Source organism: Myotis daubentonii, chromosome 7 (assembly GCF_963259705.1).
Source record: "Myotis daubentonii chromosome 7, mMyoDau2.1, whole genome shotgun sequence".
NCBI lineage: Eukaryota > Metazoa > Chordata > Mammalia > Chiroptera > Vespertilionidae > Myotis > Myotis daubentonii.
This window is the reverse complement of record NC_081846.1, coordinates 56762279-56786526: the sequence shown is the minus strand read 5'-3', so window position 1 is coordinate 56786526 and position 24248 is coordinate 56762279. Positions and strand designations below refer to the sequence as shown.

Here is a 24248-nt window from a genome sequence, read left to right as displayed (position 1 = left end):
CTTAGCTAAGGTGGATTGTGCTGCTGTGAACATAGGGGTGCATATATCCTTTCTGATTGGTGTTTCTAGCTTCTTGGGATATATTCCTAGAAGTGGGATCACTGGGTCAAATGGGAGTTCCATTTTTAATTTTTTGAGGAAACTCCATGTTGTTCTCCACAATGGCTGCACCAGTCTGCATTTCCATCAGCAGTGCAGAAGGGTTCCTTTTTCTCCACATCCTCACCAGCACTTGTCGTTTATTGATTTGTTGATGATAGCCATTCTGACAGGTGTGAGGTGGTACCTCGTTGTTTTGATTTGCATCTCTCGGATGATTAGTGACTTTGAGCATGTTTTCATATGTCTCTCGGCCTTCTGTATGTTCTCTTTCAACAAGTGTCTATTTAGGTCCTTTGCCCAATTTTTGATTGGATTGTTTACCTTCCTTTTGTTAAGTTGTATGAGTTCTCTGTAAATTTTGGAGATTAAACCCTTATCTGAAATAGCATTGGCAAATATGTTCTCCCATGCAGTGGGCTTTCTTGTTGTTTGTTGATGGTTTCTCTTGCTGTGCAGAAGCTTTGTATTTTGATGTAGTCCCATTTGTTTATTTTCTCCTTAGTTTCCATTGCCCTAGGAGCTGTGTTGGTGAAGGTATTGCTACAACATGTCTGATATTTTGCTGCCTATGGAGTCTTCTAAGATTTTTATGGTTTCCGGTCTCACATTTAAGTCCTTTAACCATTTTAAGTTTATTTTTGTGTATGGTGTAAGCTGGTGATCTAGTTTCATTTTTTTTTGCATGTATCTGACCAATTTTCCCAGCACCATTTATTGAAGAGATTGTCTTGACTCTATTTATGCTCTTGACTCCTTTTCAAATATTTATTGAGCATAATGGCTTGGGTCAATTTCTGGGTTCTCTGTTCAGTTCCATTGGTCTATATATCTGTTCTTGTGCCAGTACCAGGCAGTTTTGAAAACCGTGGCTTTGTAATATAGCTTGATATCTGGTATTGTGATCCCTCCAACTTTGGTCTTCTTTCTCAGATTGCTGTGGCTATTTGGGGTCTTTTTTTTATTCCAGATGAATTTTTGGAGAGTTTGTTCTAGGTCTGTGAAATATGCCATTGGTATTTTAATGGGGATTGCAATGAATCTATAAATTGCTTTGGGTAGTATGGACATTTTAATGATGTTGATTCTACCAATCCATGAAAGCGGTATGTTCTTGCATTTGTTTATGTCTGCCTCTATCTCTTTTTTCAATGTCCTGTAGTTTTCAGAGTACAGGTCTTTTACCTCCTTAGTTAAGTTTATTCCTAGGTATCTTAATTTTTTTGGTGCAATGGTAAACAGGATTTTTTTTTTTTTTTTTTTTTTTTTAGTTTTTTAGTTTCTCTTTCTGTTAGTTCATTATTGGTATATTAAAAAAGCTATAGATTTCTGGGTGTTAATTTTTGTATCCTGCTACATTGCCCAATTCATTTATTAAGTCTAGCAGTTGTTTTGATGGAGTCTGTGGGGTTTTCTATGTACAGTATCATGTCATCTGCAAATAATGACAGTTTTACTTCTTTTCCAATTTGGATGCCTTTTATTTCTTCTTCTTGTCTGATTGCTATGGCTAGCACTTTCAGTATTATATAGAATAGGAGTGGTGAAAGTGGGCATCCCTGTCTTGTTCCTGTTCTTAGAGGAAATGAATTTATTTTTTGCCCATTGAGTATGATGTTGGCTGTAGGTTTGTCATATAAGGCTTTTATTATGTTGAGGTATGATCCCTCTGTTCTCACTTTGCTGAGTTTTTATCAAGAAAGGGTGTTGGATTTTGTCAAATGCTTTTTTGCATTGATTGATATGATTGTGATTTTTGTCTCTCAATTTGTTTACTATGACTTTTTAATTGAGGTCTGTGATGATATTAATGAAGGTAATATTTTTGGTATTGTGTAATAAAATGCATCAACATTTGTAAAACCAGATCTATAAAACCAGTATTTTTGAAATGACCCAAAGCATGATGTTACTAAATTTTGCATGGGTTAAAATTCATTTGAAGCATAAAACAGACTGTTGGATTTTACTGTAACAGAGTACAAAAAGTTCATTGATATGGATTCCGAATTAACATTGGAACTAACCTTTAAGAAATAGCTACTTGTCAAGTTTTGATGAGATATCAAAGAATATGTATAATTAACTAAAAATCTTTCTCCCTTTCCCAACTACATATCTGTCTGAGGCCACAATTATTCACATATTTCAACTAAAAGAATATATCATAGTAGATTGAATGTAGAAGCAGACATTAAAATCCAGCTGTCTTCTATTAAATGAGACATTAAAAAGATTTGCACAAATATAAAATAATACCCTTATTAATTAACTTTTAAAATGGAAAATAGTTATTTTTTTAAGTTGTAGTAGTGTTTATTAACTTAAAATGCATTAGCATGCATTTTAAAATTATTATTATCATTCTTTAAATATATTTTTATTGATTTCAGAGAGGCAGAGAGATAGAAACATCAGTGATGAGAGGGAATCATTGATAGGCTGTTTCCTGCATGCCCCCCAATGTGGATCAAGCCCAAAACCCAGGCATGTGCCCTGACTGGGAATAGAACCTTGACCTCCTGGTTCACAGGTTGACACTCAACCACTGAGCCATGCCGGCCGGGCTTAAATTATTATCATTATTTTTTATTTTTAATGTGTGAAACATCAATATATATATAATCCACATAAGCCAAAACTCTTTGGAGTCCTCAATTTTTAAGGATGAGCACTGACAACAAAATGTTTGGTTATCTAGACTTGAGGAGTTGAGTTGAGGACTTTAGAAATTAGAGGCAGGGTGAACGAAGAGAAAAAGTCTAATTCAGGACACATTTTGAACGAACTATGTTAAGATTTGGTGATAATTCAATAGGGGGTGGATGAGATAAAAAGCTTAATAGTAACTTGTATGTTAACTATGTTTTTTTAATTACAGTCTAGAAACCAACAAAACCAGTGCAGGTTCATGGGTGGATACTACTCTATAAATACTGTTTTGGGAGACCCAAGGGGGTGGGGGGAATGGTTGATGGCTTAGGAGAAGGAACAGCTAGAAAGAACAGGCAAATTCTGGTAAGTAAAGGGCAAGGAAGACCAGATGTTGGGCAAGGAGAAGGTCATGGATAGGTAGAAGCAGAGGAAGGGATTTAACATCAATCAAGACCATATTTCCATTTATCAGACTTGATTCAGAAATACTGTCTTGGAAGCTGATATTAAAGGTCCTGCAGCCAGTGAGTGGCCGGACATTGTCTGTAATGCCCAGAGTTCGGTAGAATTTGAGGAGGATGGGAGTGGAGAGGAGGCTTCTCTTGATGGGATGATCTTTGGTAATCTCCAGGGATTTTCACGGTTCTAACAGTCTGGCTTTAAGAAGATGGGAAATGAATGCACTAAGTGTGGGCCAAGTTGGAACAGTTTGATAATCAGACAAAAGGAGGGAATTTATTCTTCTGAGGGAATAGTGAGTTCAGAAATAGTTATTTAAGGCAGAAAAAAATATAAACAGAATTGTTTTTTAGGTAAGAGAAATGTAGGCACATTAAATATAGATATGAGTCCATGGAACCTGAAAATTATATGTTAGTAAAAAATGGGGGCTCTTGGTGTTAAAATTGGTAAAACAAATGACCAACTTCGATATAGCAGCTTATCTCAAAGATGTTTGGTTTCTAAGGTGTTGCTCACATTTTTTTTTTTTTTTTTGAGCCTTACCAACATATAAGAAGTAGGTTTTGGCTACTTCCCTGGTGAGGAAATTAGAGAGGTTAACACTGTAAAGGGTCCAGAATAGCATTAGCGTGGAAAAGACCTTTTCTCTGAGACTGTGGGGGCAGGCAAGGGAATGGCTAATAGGTTTGGAGTTATAGTGGCGGTAACTGGGGAGCCAGTCAGTTCATGGACTACACACCTGAATGTCCCTGCCCCGGACACGGTCCAACAGGTGTGACTAGCTAAAAACAGGCAGACAGGAAGTGATCCAGGAAATTCCCTTTGCCCTTCTCCACATGATATTCCACAATGGTATGATATTTGAGGATTCTTTGAAAGCATTGGGAGTAATATCACTCTCCACTTGCCTAATGGATTCCTAAGGAGTAAAGCAAATTATTCTCTCAACTCCAAATACAGCCATTGTAAATTCTTTGGATATTTAAATCTGTGAGATGTAAAGCATTGCTAAGAGATGAGGTCTTCCTCTCATCCCTTAATCCCACTGGTATTGGGTACGTTACAGCCATTAGTGTTCAGTGATTTAATATTAACTGCACAGATGAAAAGAAACTTTAGAGTATCCCAGTGGATTTTGGTTTGGAGGGTCATTTTTTTTAAAATATATATTTTATTGATTTTTTTACAGAGAGGAAAGGAGAGAGATAGAGAGTCAGAAACATCGATGAGAGAGAAACATCGATCAGCTGCCTCCTGCACATCCCCCACCGGGGATGTGCCCGCAACCCAGGTACATGCCCTTGACCGGAATCGAACCTGGGACCTTTCAGTCCGCAGGCCGACACTCTATCCACTGAGCCAAACCGGTTTCGGCAGGAGGGTCATTTTGAAGTAAGAATTCGCTTAAAGAAAATCCTCTCTGGCTGTTCAGATCTCAGGATTTGGTGATCAACTATGGAGGTAGAAATGCTTTTCCATTTCATAGTCAAGTGCATCAGAGTGAGTTCCCAAGCAACTCATCTCTTCCAAAATGTCATTGTCACATTTTACCCAGGTGTCCTTCTTTCAGAATGAAAAGTTCAGTGAGAGAAGGCTTTGTGAGTGAGGGAAGGAAAGATGGCTTGATGTGGATTAAGGAATTCAGACTGAAGGGGATGTCTGAGGTGGAGGGTCGGGGGGAGGTCACTGGGATGACATTGTAGAAGAGAGGATAATTTGAAGGGATAGTTGGGAAGCTTTCAGAAGAAAAATAATCACAGTTTCCTAATGAATGCAAAAACTGAGATAATCCTCAGTAGGTTTTGGAAATTAGGTAGAAGCAAAGTCCAGGTTGAACAGTTTTGAGAACAAGTTAATCATGCATTTGAGTGTCTTGTCAATTCAGACAGTAAACCTGGAATTGCCACTGCTCCCCAGCTTGTAAGGGGGAGGTGACTGCTTGTCTTTGTTAGTCTGGGCTGTGTGTCTGCAGATGCAGTGTGGAGGCAGCAGTGACTGGGCCAGGGGCACCCCCGTTCCCTGCAGGACTGACACAGGGTGCAGGGTCTTGGAGCGAGCCCCATGTGAGCCATAGGCTCTTTGTCTTCAGGGTGAATTTTGTGGCGGCCAAGCCTGTGCAGCTGCTCTCCCTGTCTCCACAGCAGCTGCCAACTGGGAGTAGTTTCTGGCTCCTTCCCCAGAGTGTTCCAGGTTGAACTGGAAGCTAGACCGTTCTGGGGCACAGTCACAACTGGGTAGCAACATAGAGATTGTTTCGAAAGGAAAGGGGGGGGCGTGGAGCAGAGAAACTGCCGAGTTCTGCCCCTTGACCCACTTCTTCTTCTTTTCATAGGCATCCTGTTTTTCTCCTCTGGTCCAGCTGCCACCTAAGATAAAGCAGCCGCCCTGCCTGAGCCTTGGGCAACGAGGGTGGGACTGATCTGTTCTGAAGTGGTTCAGCCCTTGGGTGTGCCTGGGATGTGCGGATTTGGTTTGGTTCCTGCCTTCCTCACCCAGATGCCTGTGTACCTTGAGAATCAAAATGTGGTTGAGATGTCTGGTGGGAAAGGGCCTCTCTAGAGTGGCTGAGGGTGTGGCTGACTGCCCCTGGGGTGGCTCCCTTAACTCTTGGCTTAGGCCCACTGCCCCTTCATGATATGAGTTTGACTCAAATGATCCAGGGCTCTCTTAGCCCAGGCAATGAAGCCTGGGTTATTTTACCCTTAGTTTTCTAGCGCAACTACTAGTAAAAACCATCCACGTTGGTGAAGGGCTCTTCTTCCCACCCCGAGCATTGGAAGCCTTTGAGAGTCAGCAGGGGTGGGGTGCTTGTCCTTCATGCGAGTGAGGATAATACAGGTGGTCCTCTCAGCTCTGCTTATTATGATTTTCAAGATTCCTAAAAAGGCACTGAACTTTGGTGCCCATATTACAACTCAAAGGTAGTGTTGCTATTTTGTTCTTCCTTTATTGTATTTTTCTAAGACCTGTTATCTCTTATCTGGAGATTTCCACATCTAGGGAAAATTGGTTCATGAATGTACAGCTCTAGACAGTTTAACAGAATGAACAAAACATGGAGATGAGAGACTGTCAGAAGCTGCATATTGTTCTTAAGTTCTAACTTCAGTAAGCAGTTTGCTTTCTACATTATTTCATTCCCTGATGGGTGCTGATTTTAAAATGCAAGAGAGGTGTGAGAATAATGTGACCATCATGTTGTCAACCATAATTAAGTACGTACCCTTAGGCTTTTGCACACAAGCTTAACCTACAGCTCAGCATTTACATCAAATCTAACGATAAAAATTTCTTAAGTGCAAAAAACAAGACGACCAGCCTTAGAGAGGTCAGATAAGAAAGGAAGTTTTCCGAGCATACCCTGCGGCGTTCAGGTAAAAGGTGCTTCTAACTGTACTGTGGAGTATGTTGAGAACACAGCCTGATTTTTCGACATTTGGATGGACAGTAAGGTGTATTATTGGATCCTGTCTCTTGGGACACATTTCACTGGGATTTAAAAATCTTTGTTTCAACTTGGACTTTGGTGATTAGCCCTTGAGTTGGAATCCTGGATGTCTGTCACTGCTGCAGGGTTAGGGTTAGGGTTAGGGTTAGGGTTAGGGTTAGGGTTCTGCAGAGCAAGTTTCCACCAAAGTGGTCCTGCCCCCACCTTGCCAGCATGCCTCTCTTGCGTGTTGCTTTATTTCAGTCTTCTGTGGGCATTGGCCACACTGCTCTTAAAGAGGAAGATGAAGGCCTTTTTCTGCTTTTGGTGTCTGACGTACCCGTTTTTCACATGACATGGAACTAAGAATAGCTTTCAGATAATAACACTGGGTTCTTCTGATTCAGGTCAAGTACTTCACCCTTTGCCCTTGGAGTTTCTCTTTTCCTCTTTTCCTAACGTGTCACAGCCTCTTAATGAGCATGTATTGCCAGAGGACAGGCAACAGTGTCAAACTTAGTGCATTTTATAAAAATACACAAGAGCACCAGACAGGAGCTGTGGTGCCAACTCCCCAGATGTGATACTGAAACTCTCCAGAGGGCATCTTCATTGTTTTCTTTCTTTGTTCCAGAAGCAAAGGCCGATAATGAACCGAGCTGTTCGCCGGCAGCTCAAGAACTGTTGACAAGGCTGGGATTTTTACTGGGAGAAGGGATCCCAAGTGCCACACACATAACCATTGAAGAAAAAAATGAAACCATGGTAATGCCCGAGGAGGCCCCTGCACCCCATACCTGCCCAGAGGATGAATGAAGGGACAGCCATCTTCTTCCCCCTGGAGTGGGGAAGTCATTGTTTAGTCAAATGAGTTTGGGCTGTTGTGTATTGAAATGTATTGCAACTCCTTGTGGATTTTTGCAAGGGGCGGGCGGGAGAGGGGGAAGTGGGGAGATGCAGGAGGGTGCAGAACTTAAGAAAATGTCCACATTAACCTTCCACAGTCACCACCTGGAGAAGAGTGGCTAAATGAATTGAAGTGGCTGAGAGAATTCCTCAGTAATGATGCTCCTTTTATCTTTATAGCCCCATTTTTCTCATGTGGCTGCTTTGGTATATGCTTTCCTGTGCTTTTTTTTTTTTTTTTAAGCACTTGAGATTTTGGAGGGTCAGCGGGGTGAGGAAAAGATTTATAGGAGATGAGGCAGAGACAAAATGAGATGAAACCAAATGGTTCATCTACCAGAGAGCACTACCTTTCCTGGGGCATGGCAGCCTGCCACTTCTGAGAGGAGATATGTCCGCTGAATAGCAATGAGGGGCCGGAGCTGCTGCCCCCTGCCAGGGGCTCTGCATGGGCGTCTTGCCTCGAATGCGATTGCACTGACCACCAGTCTCCCTTCCCCTGCCTCCGGAACCCGTAAATCTCCAGGAATTGAATCAGGTTGCAGCGCCCGTGAAACATTACAAAAACAGAGTTCCCAGATTTTCCGTACAGAGGTCAGAGGACCCATTTGTCTTCTGCAGACTTGAAATGAGAGGAAGTCGGCCTGTTTGCTATTTCTGTTTTCCAAACGTGCGTTCCCACTCAATTATTTCCGAGAGTGCCCTTGCCATAAAAGAGAAAAATCAGCAGGGAGGGGAACAGAGCAAGGATGTTTTCCTTAAACTTTCGGAGACCGTTTAGATAGTAAGCTCCCAAGATTTTAAAAACTGTTAATCGTTTTAGCATCAAAAGCAAAAGCATGTGTAGAAGCGTCCTGTGTGAGCCCTGCTAACCTACCTCCTTCCGTTCGTCTTACAGTGCACAGCTCTGAGCCAAGGCATCAGTCCTTGCTCCACACTAACAAGCAGCACCGCATCTCCTAGCACCGATAGCCCCTGCTCAACCTTGAATAGCTGTGTCAGCAAGACGGCAGCCAACAAAAGTCCCTGTGAGACCATTAGCAGCCCTAGTTCCACCCTGGAGAGCAAGGACAGTGGAATTATAGGTAAGAAGCACACTGCTCGGTAATGTAATGGCTCAATGCACGCCAGCCAGAGCATTCATACACCAGGCTCTCTGTAAGAGGGTTTAGCACGCTCTGTGAAGGTCGGTCTGTCGGGCCCGCCCTCTTCTTCGCAGGCAGCACTGGCTCTGTGCACAGCCGACAGAATGGAGCATCGGCTTTTACACTCCTTGGCGTTTCTTTTCTAACACTGGACTCGTTTGGTAAAAAATTTTCCCGATCGGATCTCGCCTGTGGAGTTACAAGAATCTGCCATCCTCACCAATGAGTTGCATTTGTTGGGGGTTTGGTTCCATCCGGACGCAGCAGGGCAGTGAAATCCAGGCATATCTTGAAGTCTCCCCATCCAATCTCAAGGTCCCTCACACCCCTATGTATTGCCAGGCGTTTGTCCTTTAGTTTCTTATAATGGGATCGGACCAGTTTTGAGGCCAGGGTTTTCAATTTTCTGAGCGTGGCCCCCTATCTATTCCCCTCACACTTACACAGTAGGCGTGCTTGTCCTGACATGAGGGTCAGGAGACATGGATTGTAGTCCTGACTCGTGCTGCTCAGCTGCCTGACTTGAGCAACATTGAATTGAGCTCTTTGCACATTTCTTTCCTCTCTAAAATGAAGCATTCTGCCATAACCGGTTTGGCTCATTGGATAGAGCGTCGGCCTGCAGACTCAAGGGTCCCAGGTTCGATTCCGGTCAAGGGCATGTACCTTGGTTGCGGGCACATCCCCAGTGGGGAGTGTGCAGGAGGCAGCTGATCGATGTTTCTAACTATCCCTCTCCCTTCCTCTCTGTAAAAAATCAATAAAATATATTTAAAAAAATAAAAATAAAATGAAGCATTCTGATTAGTTTAGTAGTGTCTGGTCCCAGGTGCGTAGTGGCATCATCCAGGGAATTTAAGAGCCCTTGTTTTCACATCTCATCCCGGACAGACTGCACTTAAGTTTCCGCAGGCGGGCCCGGGCGTCTGTGTGTCTCAGGTCTCCAGCTTGGCGCCCTTCAGGTAACAAATGTGTGGGACCACTGGAGGGTTGTTCAGGTCCTCCTCTGCTCTAAGACCCTGCTGCTGTTTAACATCTGTGCTCTACCCAACAATTCAGCTCCTTCCCTTTGGCTCCCATATTAATATGTAATTAAATGGAATGTCATGTGAGTTCCTATTTTTCTTCAGTGACCTGCCATCTCTTTTCCAGTGCAGTTTGAAAATCCAAGTTGCAGGTTCACCCAGTCTGTATTTTGGAGGTGGCCCCAGAGGGTCTGTGAGATTCCCGGATCTGGTTTGTGGGCAGCCTGGTGTCCCCCTCACCGTGGCTGTGTGTGGGGCCTCTCAGCATGAGGAAGGCAGCGTCTCCCCTCAGTTTTCACATGGATTAGGCTCTTTGCTGGGGTTTTGTTTTGTTAATTGCTTTATTGAGATATAATTCACGTACTATAGTATTCACCCATTTAAGCCATTGAATGGTTTTCGTTATATTCAAAGTTATACAACCGTTACCACAATCTGATTTCAGATCATTTTCATCACCCCAGGAAGAAAACCTATGCCCATTAGAAGTCACACCTCATTTCCCCTCTCACCTCCAGCCCTACTCAGGCTACTTTCTGTCTGTATAGATTAGCTGATTCTGGACATTTCATATAAATGGTGGGTTGAGGTTTTTGTAGCAAATTTAAATTCTCACCTCATTCTGCTTCCCCACCTGCTGTGTAGTCTAGTTCAGCTAACTTTTCCCTGTTTTACTTCTGTTCTCATGCCTCTCTCTCTCTGAGCTGCTCACCACTGCTAGACCTCTAGTATTGATCTGTGATAGGCAGGTAACTTCCTTTACACCATTCTTAGCTCTTCTGAAATTCCCTCTCCTTACAGTTGATTTTCATTCAAGGAGTTAGCCAGTGCTACCATTTTCGGGGGGACAAAAAACTTTTCATTGTATGTTCTGGTATTGGCATTGTGTGCCTCTTACTATAACCAAGCCAGTTTCTTGTTTTGACTTTTCAAAACAAAAAGTTTCAAAAAGTTTAGAAACTTTTTCAGTCACAAAAATATGACATTCATTCATTCATTCTTCTCTCTCGCTGTCTCTTATTCTCCCTCTCATGGTGATACAGTGCTGCAATTTATAGAACTCTAATGAGAGGAAAGAAAAGTTGCTGGTGGGTTTTCTGTATTATCCATGAAAGACGGAGCTGCTGGAATATTGAAGTCCTTAATGAGTGCTTGATTTAACACAGGTCCGCTCAGTCCCAGACTGCTCAATCCCCTTATTACATGCTCTCCACAGAACCTCAGTATTTCCTTCAGTTGACTTTTTCTTGTTTTATTATTTACTTCTGTCTCCACGTGGAAAGGGGTCTCATCTATTGTATCCCAGTTCTCTCTTGAGCTCCTGTGGCTCAGTGTTAGGAATGAGAAATTAAAGAAGCAATGCAGGATTCCCATCCAAGTTGTCACTGTCGCATCTTTTAATGTCATCTGTATTTTAAGCTCTCTTGTCCTTATAGTTAAATGACACATTTTATGGCATTGAAACTGTCCTTCGCTTTTTGGCTCAAGTCAGCGTGTTCCCTTAACTCAGCAGATGAGTGGGAGGCATTGAGAAGGGTTTTACGGAAAACTCCAGATTGGAGACTGCGTCTTGTTGCTGTAGCTGGTCTGCCTGCAGCAAGGGTGTAGGTAGCCGGGATGGAAGCACTGAGCTGGTGGAAACGCTCCTCTGTGCTCTCTCCTTCCCTGGCCTGCAGATTGACAGGCTGTTGCCAAGGGACACACGGAGGTGTGGTAGGGAGCAGGAAGAAAAGCAAGGGTTTCCTCTCCAGACGGACTGTAGCCACAGCTCTTTGAAGGGGCAGGAGTGGTGGGGCCGAGGAGGGAAGGCGGTTCCTCCAGAGTCAGGACAGGGTGTGCGGGCTCCGTTGCCCCTCAGCAAGCGGGCATCCGTGACTCCGTTGTGGGTCTGTGGTTGCTGGGCCTGCGTGTGTGCTTTTTCTCCCTGAAGAACAGTGTTTGTTTTGATAAGGTGTAGCCTGGGAATGGCAACCTTGGGGCCTCGTCAGTGTTTCACAGAATGAAATATTCAGGAACACAGTGATCCTAGTGGGCAGAGATGAAAGGGAGATAGCTTGGCTTTCTGTTTCAAAAGGCCTGGCAGCTGCTGCTAACAGAGGCTGATTCGGATCCATGTTCCAACTTAAAGCCTGCAGATGAGAGGAAGAGGCTTTCCACTTACTTTTCCATCTTAAGTTGTATAAGACTTGTCAGTCTGTAGAGCTCAGGTCCAAGTGGCAAAGGTACGGGGGACGGCCGGTGTAAAGCCCCCACAGCTTATGGCACTGCAAGCTTTGAGGAACTAGGCAGTGATGGCGAACCTATGACACGCGTGTCAGAGGTGACACGCGAACTCATTTTTTTGGTTGATTTTTCTTTGTTAAATGGCATTTAAATATATAAAATAGATATCAAAAATATAAATCTTTGTTTAACTATGGTTGCAAATATCAAAAAATTTCTATATGTGACACGGCACCAGAGTTAAGTTAGGCTTTTTCAAAATGCTGACACGCCGAGCTCAAAAGGTTCGCCATCACTGAACTAGAGGCTCCCGTACCATAAGGCTCAGATCAGACTTCCATGGCACAGCATTCACACAAGTTATTTGGGACTTTTAGGGAAATTTCAGCCCATCCTTCAACATTCCTGGGCCTCCCCTTCCGTTTAAGCTGATTTCCATCAGGCTGCTTATATTTGACCGGAACTTTTTGCCCAGCAGCGCCAGAGGGGCCTTGTTCCCACACGCCCAGACAGCCTCCTCGGGGCAGCCACAGGGTGCCTGGCCTGGGTTCTGTTTCCACTGGCTTTGACATATTGCAGGGGAAGAGAATTTTCTTTTTAGGAACTGCTCAGGAGGAGAAAAGGCAGGCTAATAACCATTAGAAGAATGTATTGGGCCCCTTCCAGCCTTTCTCTGTGGAAGCCAGAGCTTAGCAGAGCCCTCCCCCAGCCCCTGTTCCCACTTTATTGTGTTATACAGAGGGGAGTCCCACTTTATCCTATTTCAGGAGGCCCAGGTACTGCCAACATAAATGCCTTTAGAAGTATAATAATTCTGTCATGTAGAAATACTGTCTAAGCTGAATGGGATTAACTGAATTCCCTATGAATATCTTCTTTCTTTTTTTTCCTTTTTTTAAAAAAAGCGGAATTCCTTACTCTAAACGTATTGAAATCATTGGCATGACCTAGAAGTTAGTGTCTGATTTTTCAAATTGGCCGTGTGAAAACCTTCTAAATGTGAAACCCAGCTGTACCCAATCATCGTAAACTGGTTTCTCAATTACTTGCTTTGAAAAGGGAAAAACTTTATAAAGAAGTGGCTTTTAAAGGTGTTTCCTCCATGCCTGAGAAAACATTTTTTTCTTAGTGATACTCCCTTGATGTAACTTGCTTCCAGCTGTTACAAATGGAAATTGGAATGAAGAATGTTCTCTTTGGGATTTGTGTGAAAACCAATCTGATTTTTTTTTAAATTTATCGATGAGACAGAGAGAAACATTGATTTGTTGTTCCTCTTATATGTGCGTTCATTGGTTGATATGTGCCCTGACCGGGGACTGAACCTGAAACCTTGGTGTATCGGGACAACACTTTAACCAACTGGGCTACCCAGCCAGGGCACAATCTGTTTTTTGTTTGTTTGTTTTTTTTAAAAAAGCATTACTGCAAATAGTGGGTTTTGAAACATTTTTTTAATATAAACATGTTGTTTAATAATTTGTTTATGTCCATAGCATGATCAACGTAAGTGTGTTTGTGTATCTATTTTAAGAAAATGGGGTTTTCTCTATTAAGAAAGAAGGAAATTGGCTATCAGAAAACAAACAATACCCAGCTTTCCATATCAAGATTTTTTAAAATAATAAATCTTTCCGATCCATCAATACATGTGGCCAGGACAAGGACTTACAGGCAGCAGTTAGAACAGTTCTGGCTGAGAAAAGAGGTTGTTGAAAGTCAGTCATCCCCTCTATTTCCTCCTTCCACTACCTGCATGTACCTGCTGACATTTATAATCCCCAGATGGCTTTTGTGGATGTGTTTCCTTTTGAGAGCTGGTGTTAGGACAGCTCCGGGGACGGTGGGGTTCCCAGTGACAGTGGCCCTGTCTCCCCACTGGGCGAATCTCCTGCACAGAGCAGGTGTGTTCACCTGCCGGGCACCCCGACATCTGAGCCACTGCATCCCACCAGGCCAGGGAGATTAAGTGCCCAGAATTTGAAAAGGAGAAAGCAAGAACTTGGGTCCTTCCTGCTGCCTTTCCCGCTTGCGTTTGCTTTTGTCCTTCTCAGGGTAAAGCCGGGAGGCAGGTATAAATTTAGGCAGGGCAAGACCTTCACAGAAACATTTTTCCTGCAGGAGTGATTTCCAGTGAAATGATGACACTTGAATTAGTATCCTGCTGGTGCTTACTAGCTTTTGGTAATACTTGTCTTTCTGCTCAGTCGCTTAGGCTATTTTAAGAAAAGTTATGGTGGGCTGGCTTTTATCTTTCTTGTCTCTCTTCTATGCCCTCCTAAGCTTGTAAAATGAAAGTGAATCCAGAGGTAGCTTTAGCCCTTTTATTTCCTGGACTGTGTGTCCCAGGGAGATGATCAGATGCAGAGAGAGGCATACAGAGAGGAATGAATTATACTGTATTTTCATTTTTAACTTGTAAATCCTGCCCTTTGGATTTCATGCTAATGTGCTTTGTTGCCACCTGTATTGCCCTGTTTGCCACTAAATTGAAATGCTTCGGAACTGATTTGGTAATAACTGTTGTTTCAAATCTGTGATAATATTCATTTTACTACATTGCCTGCAATTTAAAAAATCATCCTTAATTATAGACACTTTCTTTTAATTTCCTAGGTGAAGGAGGAAAATTTGCCTTTACATATATAATTCTGTAATATATTTAATGTGGGAGAGAAATCCTTGGTGATGATTCGAGTCAGCAGAGTGCCTGCCATGCTTTTATTCAGACTGGTTGTCCTGTCAGTGGAGCAAGTATTTTTTGGCACCTACTGTGTACCAAGAGCAAGTTTGTCCAGTGCTGGAACAAGGGACAATACAGATGAGGCAGAGTATCTAGGTCAAAACTTATCCACCCGTGGGACCAGAAAACGGTCTGTTGTCCTGTGGAGGGTCTGGGCAAGTTGTCAGTGCCGAAAAGGGTTTAGAACGTGGCGGAGATTGACACCTGCGATGGAAGGTGTGTGTTGTAGGTGCATAATAACACCAACCACTGATAGTGCCTTGTGCTCTTTTCTGGAAGATTCAAGGACTGTGGGGAGTCTTGGAACTGTGTAAGGAGCTCCTCTGTCTGTGCCTTCAGTGTACAGGTTCTGTGATGCCTTAAACACCGTGCTGCGTGCTCTCGTTAGGAAAAGTCACGTTTCAGTCCAAAGGCTTTTCTCTGGAGACTGCTCCTGCCGTGTCCGGCTGAATGAGGGCCGTGTGGCTGAGTGAGGCGGGCCTGCCCTCCCCCCACCCTTCTCCTCACCTCCCTCCCGCCCTGCTCCAGCTGATCCTTGAGGTGTTTCCACAATCAAAAGCCTGAAGAATGCGGCTATGAATGCATGGCTCAGGTCCCCGGCCTTGCTGCATGTCATAGCAGAGCACGCCTTGCGCAATGCGCGGAGCACTGAGCTAGAGATTTGGTACAGAGATCTGTGTGTCACAGGCCAAAGCCCAGGGCATCTGCAAGGCCAGGAGAGGAGGAGGGCTCAGCTGCATGTTACACGGGGCTGGGCAGGAGGGCCGAGCGGTTGTCCATACAGAGTTGCAGAAGGAGAAGCCAGAAAGTTCCCCGGAGCCAAAGGTAATTCAGGCCGCCACCCTCCCTGTGGCATTCCAGGGAAGGGCGAGTTAGCCTGCTGCCTGCACCGGAGCCCTTTCCTTGCCGGCGCTGGCGGAGATCAAAGGCAGCCACGAAGGGAAGGTGAGCCTCAGAGGTCCCTGTGTGGCTGTCAGCTTGTGGGTGGGGCAGAGGGAGAAGCACAGGCTGGCATTTGTGGTCAGAAGGCCTCATGCACGCTGATTTCATCCATGCCACCTTTCCCTTTGTCACTCTGGGAAATCCAAGTATGGGTGGCAGCTGGAACCATGTGCAGTGGAGTGCCAAGGAGAGGACTCAGGAGGCCAGGGTGTTCATATGACGCTTCCTGGACGTGTCTCTCTGATCTTTTCCCATCAGTTATTCTTTCTTTGCTTAACCTTTCAAAAGTTATTCATAAACTTTATTGGGTCATGTGAGGAGGTGGTGTCTGCAGTAGCTGTGTTTTTCCTTCTTATTCATGTCTTCCCTGCTCTCACTTTCCTAAGCAGCCATTATGTTAGTTTCTTGTTTGATCTTTAGTTCACTGGTCCAGTGGTTTCGCTCTTAAACTCTTCCTGTCAGCCATGAAGTTGAATATAAAAGTTTTAAAAATATTTGTGTTCTTTAGTGCTACTTTATTTTCCTTCAGTTGTATGGGGAGGAGGACGTTCTTGGGTACCGATGATAGAGGAGGCCCTTTACATGGGCCCTTGTATCGAGTTTTCTCCCCAGTCCAGGGAAGGACAGAGGGTTCTCTTCATCAAGCCTTTGAAAATGGAGAATGCAAGACAGTCATGGCGTGCACAGAGAAAATGCCAGCTTCATACTATTTTCATCTTTTCAAAATGTATATTTGTGTGTGTGGTGTATGCTAACCAATCAGGATAGTGCATGCACGTAATTTATAAATACAGGTATTTGGGGTGCAGTCTCCAGTATTTATACTAAATGCTGTGGGATGGTCAGAACGGTGTGGAGCCCCACTCTGGAGCACAGCGAGGCCGAGGGCCTTGTGGGGCTGTCCTGCCCATAGGGCTCCTGTGAGTACTCAGTGAGTTGAGATATGACAAGGGTTTGGGGCAGAGCCCATACGTAGTAGACACCATTACAGCATTCAGTTAGCCACTTGTTGCTATTTCCCAAGGGTACTCATTTATTTATACTTACTCTCTCCCCAGTGAACGTGAAATGCTCACACATAGACATTTAGTAAAACAAGATTTTTCTTTCTCAGTGAAGGTCTGAGTTGGGGAAAGGAAATAAGAAGAGCAGGAGAAAAGGTAAAGTCAGGAGTCAGGCTCATAGGATTTTATTTATTGTATTTATGCGTGGGAAGAATGTTTTACTGTTAAGTTTCCACATGGTCAATATACAGGGAGAAATACAACCACATACATATGACGATGTTTGTAAGATAAAGATAAGAAGTGTACCAGTTCTTAGCATTGGGCCCAGAGATACACACCCTGAGATCCTACCCACACCCTGGGCCCTCAGGAGAGAAGTCAAGGTTGGAACCCAAGCCCCTTGGCATTATTTTACCTCTTTTCTGCAACTTGGAAAGAATTCAGCTCTATCTGTGTGTATATATTTGATATCAATGACCCTTAGTTCCTAAACAATTGTGGGCTAATGGTGTAGTCAGTTTAATTTTCTTCTTGATGTTCTTTTGAACCTATAACTGATTTATATCCCATCGAGGTGCTTGTTGGGCTCTGGACTGAAACTGATTATTTTCCCTGGTTCTATGTTAAGTGTACATTAAACATAGAACCTTCAAAAAGCAGAGGGGGGTGAAGGAAGATTGGGAAGGAGAAGGCATATAGCTTTATAGCGGAGGCTTATGTACCAAAACATTTGATGACTGAGTGGATCTCTCTCTCTGCTTCCCCCACCTCCCCACCTGTGGCTCCTTCCTGGCTGCTGTGAGCCCATGACTGGCCCCTGTCCAAAGCCCCCTGCCTAGGGGCTACTGTTTTTAACAAGGCAAACTTCATGAACTGCAAAATATTCCCTAGCCACGGATAATTCAGAGCAACTTGTACATGGTGAGCACTGTGCATGGTAAAGGGAGTGTGCAGTCAGAGAACTGGTATCGGACATACCATTAACTCTGTGTGTGTGTGTGTGTGTGTGTGTGTGTGTGTGTGTGTGATCATTTTCTCCCGAGAAAGTATAAGTGTGGGGTTGATGGTTCTCAGCCCTCCACCTCTTTTCAAGGTTGTGGTTGTGTGTATGTCCTAATAAATTTTGAACTATTTTTTTTTAATAGTATAGCCCTGTGCACTAGTATAGTCAGTCTAGTTAAATTGTGCTTTACTACAGAGGAAGATAACACATTGTTTGTGGCTAAAAATACTTTTCAAACTACACAGAGTCAGAAGTAACACATGTAAATCAGCGAGCAGTATCCAACCTAAGTTAATACTACATTGGGGACTCCATGTAACCTCACAGCTTGCTAACACGAGGCCTGATAAGTCACTCATTTACAGAACCTTGCCTGTTGGAAACGTGCTTGAGACCCAGTGTGAGTGATGATAGCACGTATTTTGTGGTTGAGAGTATTACACATGTCCCCATGTCCCCCACTTTACCCCCCTCCACCCAGCCCCTGCCCCACCCCAGGCCTCCACCACACTATTGTCTGTGTCCATGGGCTATACAGATAGGGTGTCCCCCCAAAATGTATGCCCACTTTGAATGATTATACAGTCAGTGTTTATTAACATATGATTCATTTTCAAAATTTAAAAGAATCTACAGAAATGAATAATTTGTTTTGTCAGTGGCCTGCTTTCAAAATGATGACTGTTCTGGTCCAGGCACTGCTGATAACACAAAGCAATGGAATCACAAACATCAAGAATCATTTCATTTGGTATTTGTGCTCTCTCAATTCGTCAACTGTTGTGGGTTTTGTACCATAAACTTTATCTTTTATGTATCCCCATAAAAAATTCTAGTGGATAAATTTTCTTTGTTCAAAGCTTAGTCTGACTTCACCCATTATTTCAAATCAGTTAAACCTGAAAAGGAGTGAAAATTAAATGAGTTATTAGCTGTCAAAGTGTGTTTACATTTTGGGAGATACCCTGTGTGCCCCCAAAATGTATACATACTTTGAATAATTATAAAGGCAGTGTTTGCATTTCAACTGTGTTTTCAAACTTCCAGTAGCATTTTAGGAAGAATTTCCTTTGTTCAAAGCTTAGTCTGTCTCAAAAGAAAGAAACATCAATTGAGCTATCAGTTATTAAAGTGTGTACACATGTTTTTGGGACACCCTGCATGTGCATATAAATTCTTTGGTTAATCTCTTCATACTGTCTTAATTGACAAAAGCTGGCATCTGTACTGGCTGAAGGAATAAAATGTTAAAATTTTCAAGTTGTTAGGGAACTTTAAAGATTATCCAGTCTCCAAAAAATGTAAAATAGCTTATTTTTTAATGCTTTTTAAAATAAAGTCATAGTTAAAATGGTGTGTGTGTGTGTGTGTGAGAGAGAGAGAGAGAGAGAGAGAGAGAGAGAGAGAGAGAGAGAGAGAGGGAACTTGAAGGCAACTGGGTTAATTTAAGTAGGAGTTTGGATTTTGTTAGCTGGAAAGAAACACAGAAGTTTTGCGTAGCCTGTCACCTGTTGTCAGAACCAGCTTTCCTTTGCTGGAGACTGTGGGGCCGCCCTCCCTGGTGTGCTCCTGAGGTCACACAGGGAAACTGGACGGGGGGCATTTATCGGCCCCATTGCATCTTCTGTGGGACTTGATGGTGCCGGAGCCAAGGTGCAAGTATACTGCTGGGCTTCGAGCCATGTAGGTGGACCCGGTACTGGATCCCAGGGAGGAGAATCTTGTGAAGTGGGGCAATCTCAGTGGAGTGTGTTTGTTGGAGGGCCCGTGGCCTCAGAGCTTCTGGCTTCAGGGCCCTGGTGAGTGTGGAATGCTAAGTGCTTCAAGGAATACACTAATTTATTAATGAGGTTATTGCTGATCAATGGCAATTAATTATTGCTGATTAATGGGAAATAATATCATTAAAAATTGATAATGTAAGGGAGAACCAAGATGGTGGCATAGGTTAACGCCGGAGTTTGCTGCTTTGAACAACTACTTCAAAAGTAAAACTAAAAGACGGAAGGGACATCACCCAGAACCACAGGAATGCTGGCTGAGTGGAAGTCCTACAACTAGGAGGAAAGAGAAACGCATAAGGACACTCAGAGGAGGCGCAGTGCTGAAGTCAAATTCTGAGGTGCGGAGTGTGCGGAGCGGGCTGGCGGCGGAGGGCGCAGTTGTTGTTTTCAATCGGGAGGGAGTCGCAGACTCTGAGCTCCAGATACAGGCGAGTCTTTAGGGACCCAGACTCAAACGGGAGAAGCGGGACTGTCTGGCTTCGGTTAGAGCGAGTGCAGCTTTCTCTCCCAGCTTTGCAGCGGGTGCTGGGACTCAGAGAGGCAGAGCCCCTGGGGACAGGACTGAGAGCCGCCATAACTGCTCTCTCCGGCCCACCCTGTTGATCCTGTGCGACCCGCCCCGCCCAAGCCCTGCACAGAGGCATTTACTGGATAGCCTCAGGCAAAGGCTAAATTAGCACCTCCCTAGAGGACAGAAGTTCTCTCACTGCTGACACAGCTGATTCTCATAGCCACTTGGCCTGGAGGTCAAACCCTCCCTGGAATTAGCTACAACAATCAAGATTTAACTATAAGACTGCGAACAAAGACCACTAGGGGGTGCACCAAGGAAGCATAACAAAATGCGGAGACAAAGAAACAGGACAAAATTGTCAAAGGAAGATATAGAGTTCAGAACCACACTTTTAAGGTCTCTCAAGAACTGTTTAGAAGCCACCGATAAACTTAATGAGATCTACAAGAAAACTAATGAGACCCTCGATGCTATATTGGGGAACCAACTAGAAATTAAGCATACACGGACTGAAATAACGAATATTATACAGACTCCCGACAGCAGACCAGAGGAGCGCAAGAATCAAGTCAATGATTCGAAATGCGAGGAAGCAAAAAACACCCAACGGGAAAAGCAAAATGAAAAAAGAATCCAAAAATGCGAGGATAGTGTAAGGAGCCTCTGGGACAGCTTCAAGCGTAACAACATCAGAATTATAGGGGTGCCAGAAGATGAGAGAGACCAAGATATTGAAAACCTATTTGAAGAAATAATGACAGAAAACTTCCCCCACCTGGTGAAAGAAATGGACTTACAGGTCCAAGAAGCACAGAGAACCCCAAACAAAAGGAACCCAAAGAGGACCATACCAAGACACATCATAATTAAAATGCCAAGAGCAAAAGACAAAGAGAGAATCTTAAAAGCAGCAAGAGAAAGAAACTCAGTTACCTACAAGGGAATACCCATACGACTGTCAGCTGATTTCTCAACAGAAACTTTGCAGGCCAGAAGGGAGTGGCAAGAAATATTCCAAGTGATGAATACCAAGAACCTACAACCAAGATTACTTTATCCAGCAAAGCTATCATTCAGAATTGAAGGTCAGATAAAGAGCTTCACAGATAAGGAAAAGCTAAAGGAGTTCATCACCACCAAACCAGGATTATATGAAATGCTGAAAGGTATCCTTTAAGAAGAGGAAGAGGAAGAAAAAGGTAAAGATACAAATTATGAACAACAAATATGCATCTATCAACAAGTGAATCTAAGAATCAAGTGAATAAATAATCTGATGAACAGAATGAACTGTTGATTATAATAGAATCAGGGACATAGAAAGGGAATGGACTGACTATTCTTGGGGGGGAAAGGGGTGTGGGAGATTCGGGAAGAGACTGGACAAAAATCGTGCACCTATGGATGAGGACAGTGGGTGGGGAGTGAGGGCGGAGGGTGGGGCGGGAACTGGGAGGAGGGGAGTTATGGGGGGGGAAAAAGAGGAACAAATGTAATAATCTGAACAATAAAGATTTAATTAAAAAAAAATTGATAATGTGAGCAATGGTGAACTTCATGAGGGCAGTGGAGAGTCTCCGACTTACCAACATATCATCAGCTTATAATACCGTGCTTTTGAAGTGGTGCCCCTGTCTGGGACTTCTCATCTCAGCTACTGTTTCTGCAGCTGGGCCTTCTGCCCCGCCCACTCTCCTGCTCACTGCCAGGACCTGGACGGTGCCAGGCGTCAGGGCCTGGGCGCTGTGGCTGTCTGGTGAGAACTGGGCCTTCAGCCTGTTCCTTCAGTCCGGGAGCCCTGCCAGGCTGGCTCTGCTTCTGGGGCTGTCACTTGCCACAGGAAGTAGGGGAGTCCCTTGTCTGTGTTCCCACTGCTCGAGGTCTGGGTGAGGACTCGGATCCTTGGGGGTTTGATTCTGAAGTGCACGATACTTAGGGGAGACACAGCACTTTGACTTTATTTTTCACCTTAAGGATATGCACCCCAAAATAAAACAGACAACTCTGAAACCGAATAAATCACCCCCACCCCAGCCTATAACTTAGATATTGGCACAGCCTGGGAACCTAATTAATTATAGCATATCTGTGGGAAATGCATCTGAGTCCTAAATACTGGCATTATAAATGAAGGTTTGTAACACATGCACAACTTATTAATAGAGTTGCAATGAGTAATTAATTGCCATTGAGTGAGGAATCAGTCCATTAATAAATTAGTGTATTCCTGTGAAGCGCTTAGCACAGTCCATGACATATAATACCCTTCAGGAAATGCTGGTTGCTGCTATTACCACCAGCAGTAGTAGCATTTTTAGGATAGAAAGTTATACTTGCTATACTTATGCTCCTACGAATGGGGGGCGCTTTTTTTTAATGGCTCACACAGTGAAGGCTGCGATTGATTCCAAACAGATGGGAGATGAGTATTAATACTCCGGATAGAATACTTGGAAATGCTGGGAATAATGACAGACACCCAAAAGGTATGACGGGCCTGTCACAAATAAATTTACACTTCGGTTGGAGACATAATACCAACCATCCTGAACCAATAACAGTGAGATGACCGGCGGTGTCTCTGACCCCAACTGGAATAGAAGTGTGTTCATTTGCTCACCCATCGAATTAGCAAACGTGTATCGAGCACTTAGCATGTGCCAGGCGTGGTGCTGTTCAGAAAAGCGATCCTGGTAGTAGATACTCGTGCAGAGGGAGGCTGCAGAGTGCAGGGGGCATTTTTACATAGAAAGACAAGAAGTGAATGGTAAGTCCTGACTGGAGCGGCAGGAGCAAGACAGTTTTAGAATTGGGGCAGAATGCCCTGCAGTCACAGCGAGGAAATTCTTCTGTCTTTACTTCTTAGCCTTAAGGAGCATTGTAAAAATAAGCGAAACCCCTTCGGACCTTTTGATCCCCGATAGCAGGCTCCGTGGAGCTAATTCACCAGCCTGCTGATAAGAGTGTGTGTCCTCCTGGTCTGTGGATGAAACAGCTTAAACCGGGCGCTGGGTTCTGAATGCACTCTGACCCCATGCAACAGGGACACAGAGGGATCCGAAGACATGGCCCTTGTTCTCAAGGACACAAGCCAGTGCCCTTGGTGAACATCTCATATGGCTCAGGGCCTTGAAATTGGAAGTGGCTATTTATAGAAGCAACGTAAGGTGCCTACAGGGTGGGGCAAAAGTAGGTTTACAGTTGTTCGTATGGAAAAGAACACAATGCTTAATAAAAAATACAAGAGTAAACTGTTTCACATGCTCATAATGATGTTTTTCTTCATCATTTTCCTCCTCTTCTGCCTGGATGTTCTTTTGTGCCAGTTTTCTTCCTTAGAGATTAAAGTTTAATTCTGCAATCACGTGATCCTTCCCACACTGGTGTTTTCCTTGCGTTGTTTACATAGTGGCTTTCCAGTCTACGCCACCTAAGGAATAAAGTCCAGCCAGCCTCTGGGGATGGTATTGAACAAATGTTACAAAGTTTAATGCTAACGACCAAATTCTCTGCTTGACTCTATCACTGCATTTTTGTTTTTATAGATTTTTCTCCTGCATCTTTTCTGCATGAACCATGGTGCTGCCCTGTCCTCTCCCCCGTACACAGATGTTAATTTGGAAAAATTATGTAAAGGGACAAAGGAATTTAATGAGTTCTTTTGTGAGCAATTCATCTGTGTTACAAAAGAGAGGCAACATCATCTCCAAATCACACAGATATACATTAACGCTAGATATGTTTAGACAGCTTTTTCATTATCTTCTTATCAGCGTTCTTTTTCCTCCCCTGTAGAATAATTTAGCAGTTTATATCCCCTGTTAAGCAACATTCTTCTAATTTACCAAAATACATTGTATGAAGCAGACTTTGATAAAAATCTGTGTGGACCGGAAAACGTTCCCTTGATGGTGGGGAGGGGTGTGTGTGTGTGTGTGTGTGTGTGAATTCTCAACAGCCCCAGTGATGCCTGGCAGCCTTCAAAGTCTTTTGGTCTCTCATTTCAGCCACAATTACAAGTTCATCCGAAAATGATGACCGGAGTGGCTCCAGTTTGGAATGGAATAAGGACGGAAGCCTAAGGTTAGGGGTGCAGAAGGGCGTGCTTCATGATCGGAGGGCAGATAATTGTTCCCCAGTGGCGGAGGAGGAGCCCGCTGGGTCCGCGGAGAGCGTGCTGCCCACAGCCGAAGCCCCCGGTGGAGATGGTCCAGTCCCTTACTCTCAGGGCTCCAGCTCGCTAATAATGCCACGGCCCAACTCAGTTGCAGGTAAGGCCACGCTTCTCCTTAGAAGGGTTATCTTCTGGGCCT

The 24248-nt window shown here is 43.9% G+C and overlaps 1 protein-coding gene across 15 annotated transcripts in view; it reads left to right on the top strand.

Annotated features, from left to right (window-relative positions):
* Positions 1–24248, top strand: part of TANC1 (tetratricopeptide repeat, ankyrin repeat and coiled-coil containing 1) — a 240703-nt gene that overhangs the window by 154666 nt on the left and 61789 nt on the right. For 9 of the 15 annotated variants that reach the window (XM_059704362.1, XM_059704351.1, XM_059704352.1 and 6 more), the window contains 3 exons: positions 7278–7408; positions 8448–8634; positions 23943–24206. In XM_059704362.1, the coding sequence (XP_059560345.1) occupies positions 7278–7408; positions 8448–8634; positions 23943–24206 (582 nt within the window). The remainder of the gene's footprint in view (positions 1–7277; positions 7409–8447; positions 8635–23942; positions 24207–24248) is intronic. The other 6 variants (XM_059704358.1, XM_059704355.1, XM_059704353.1 and 3 more) reach the window with 3 other exon arrangements.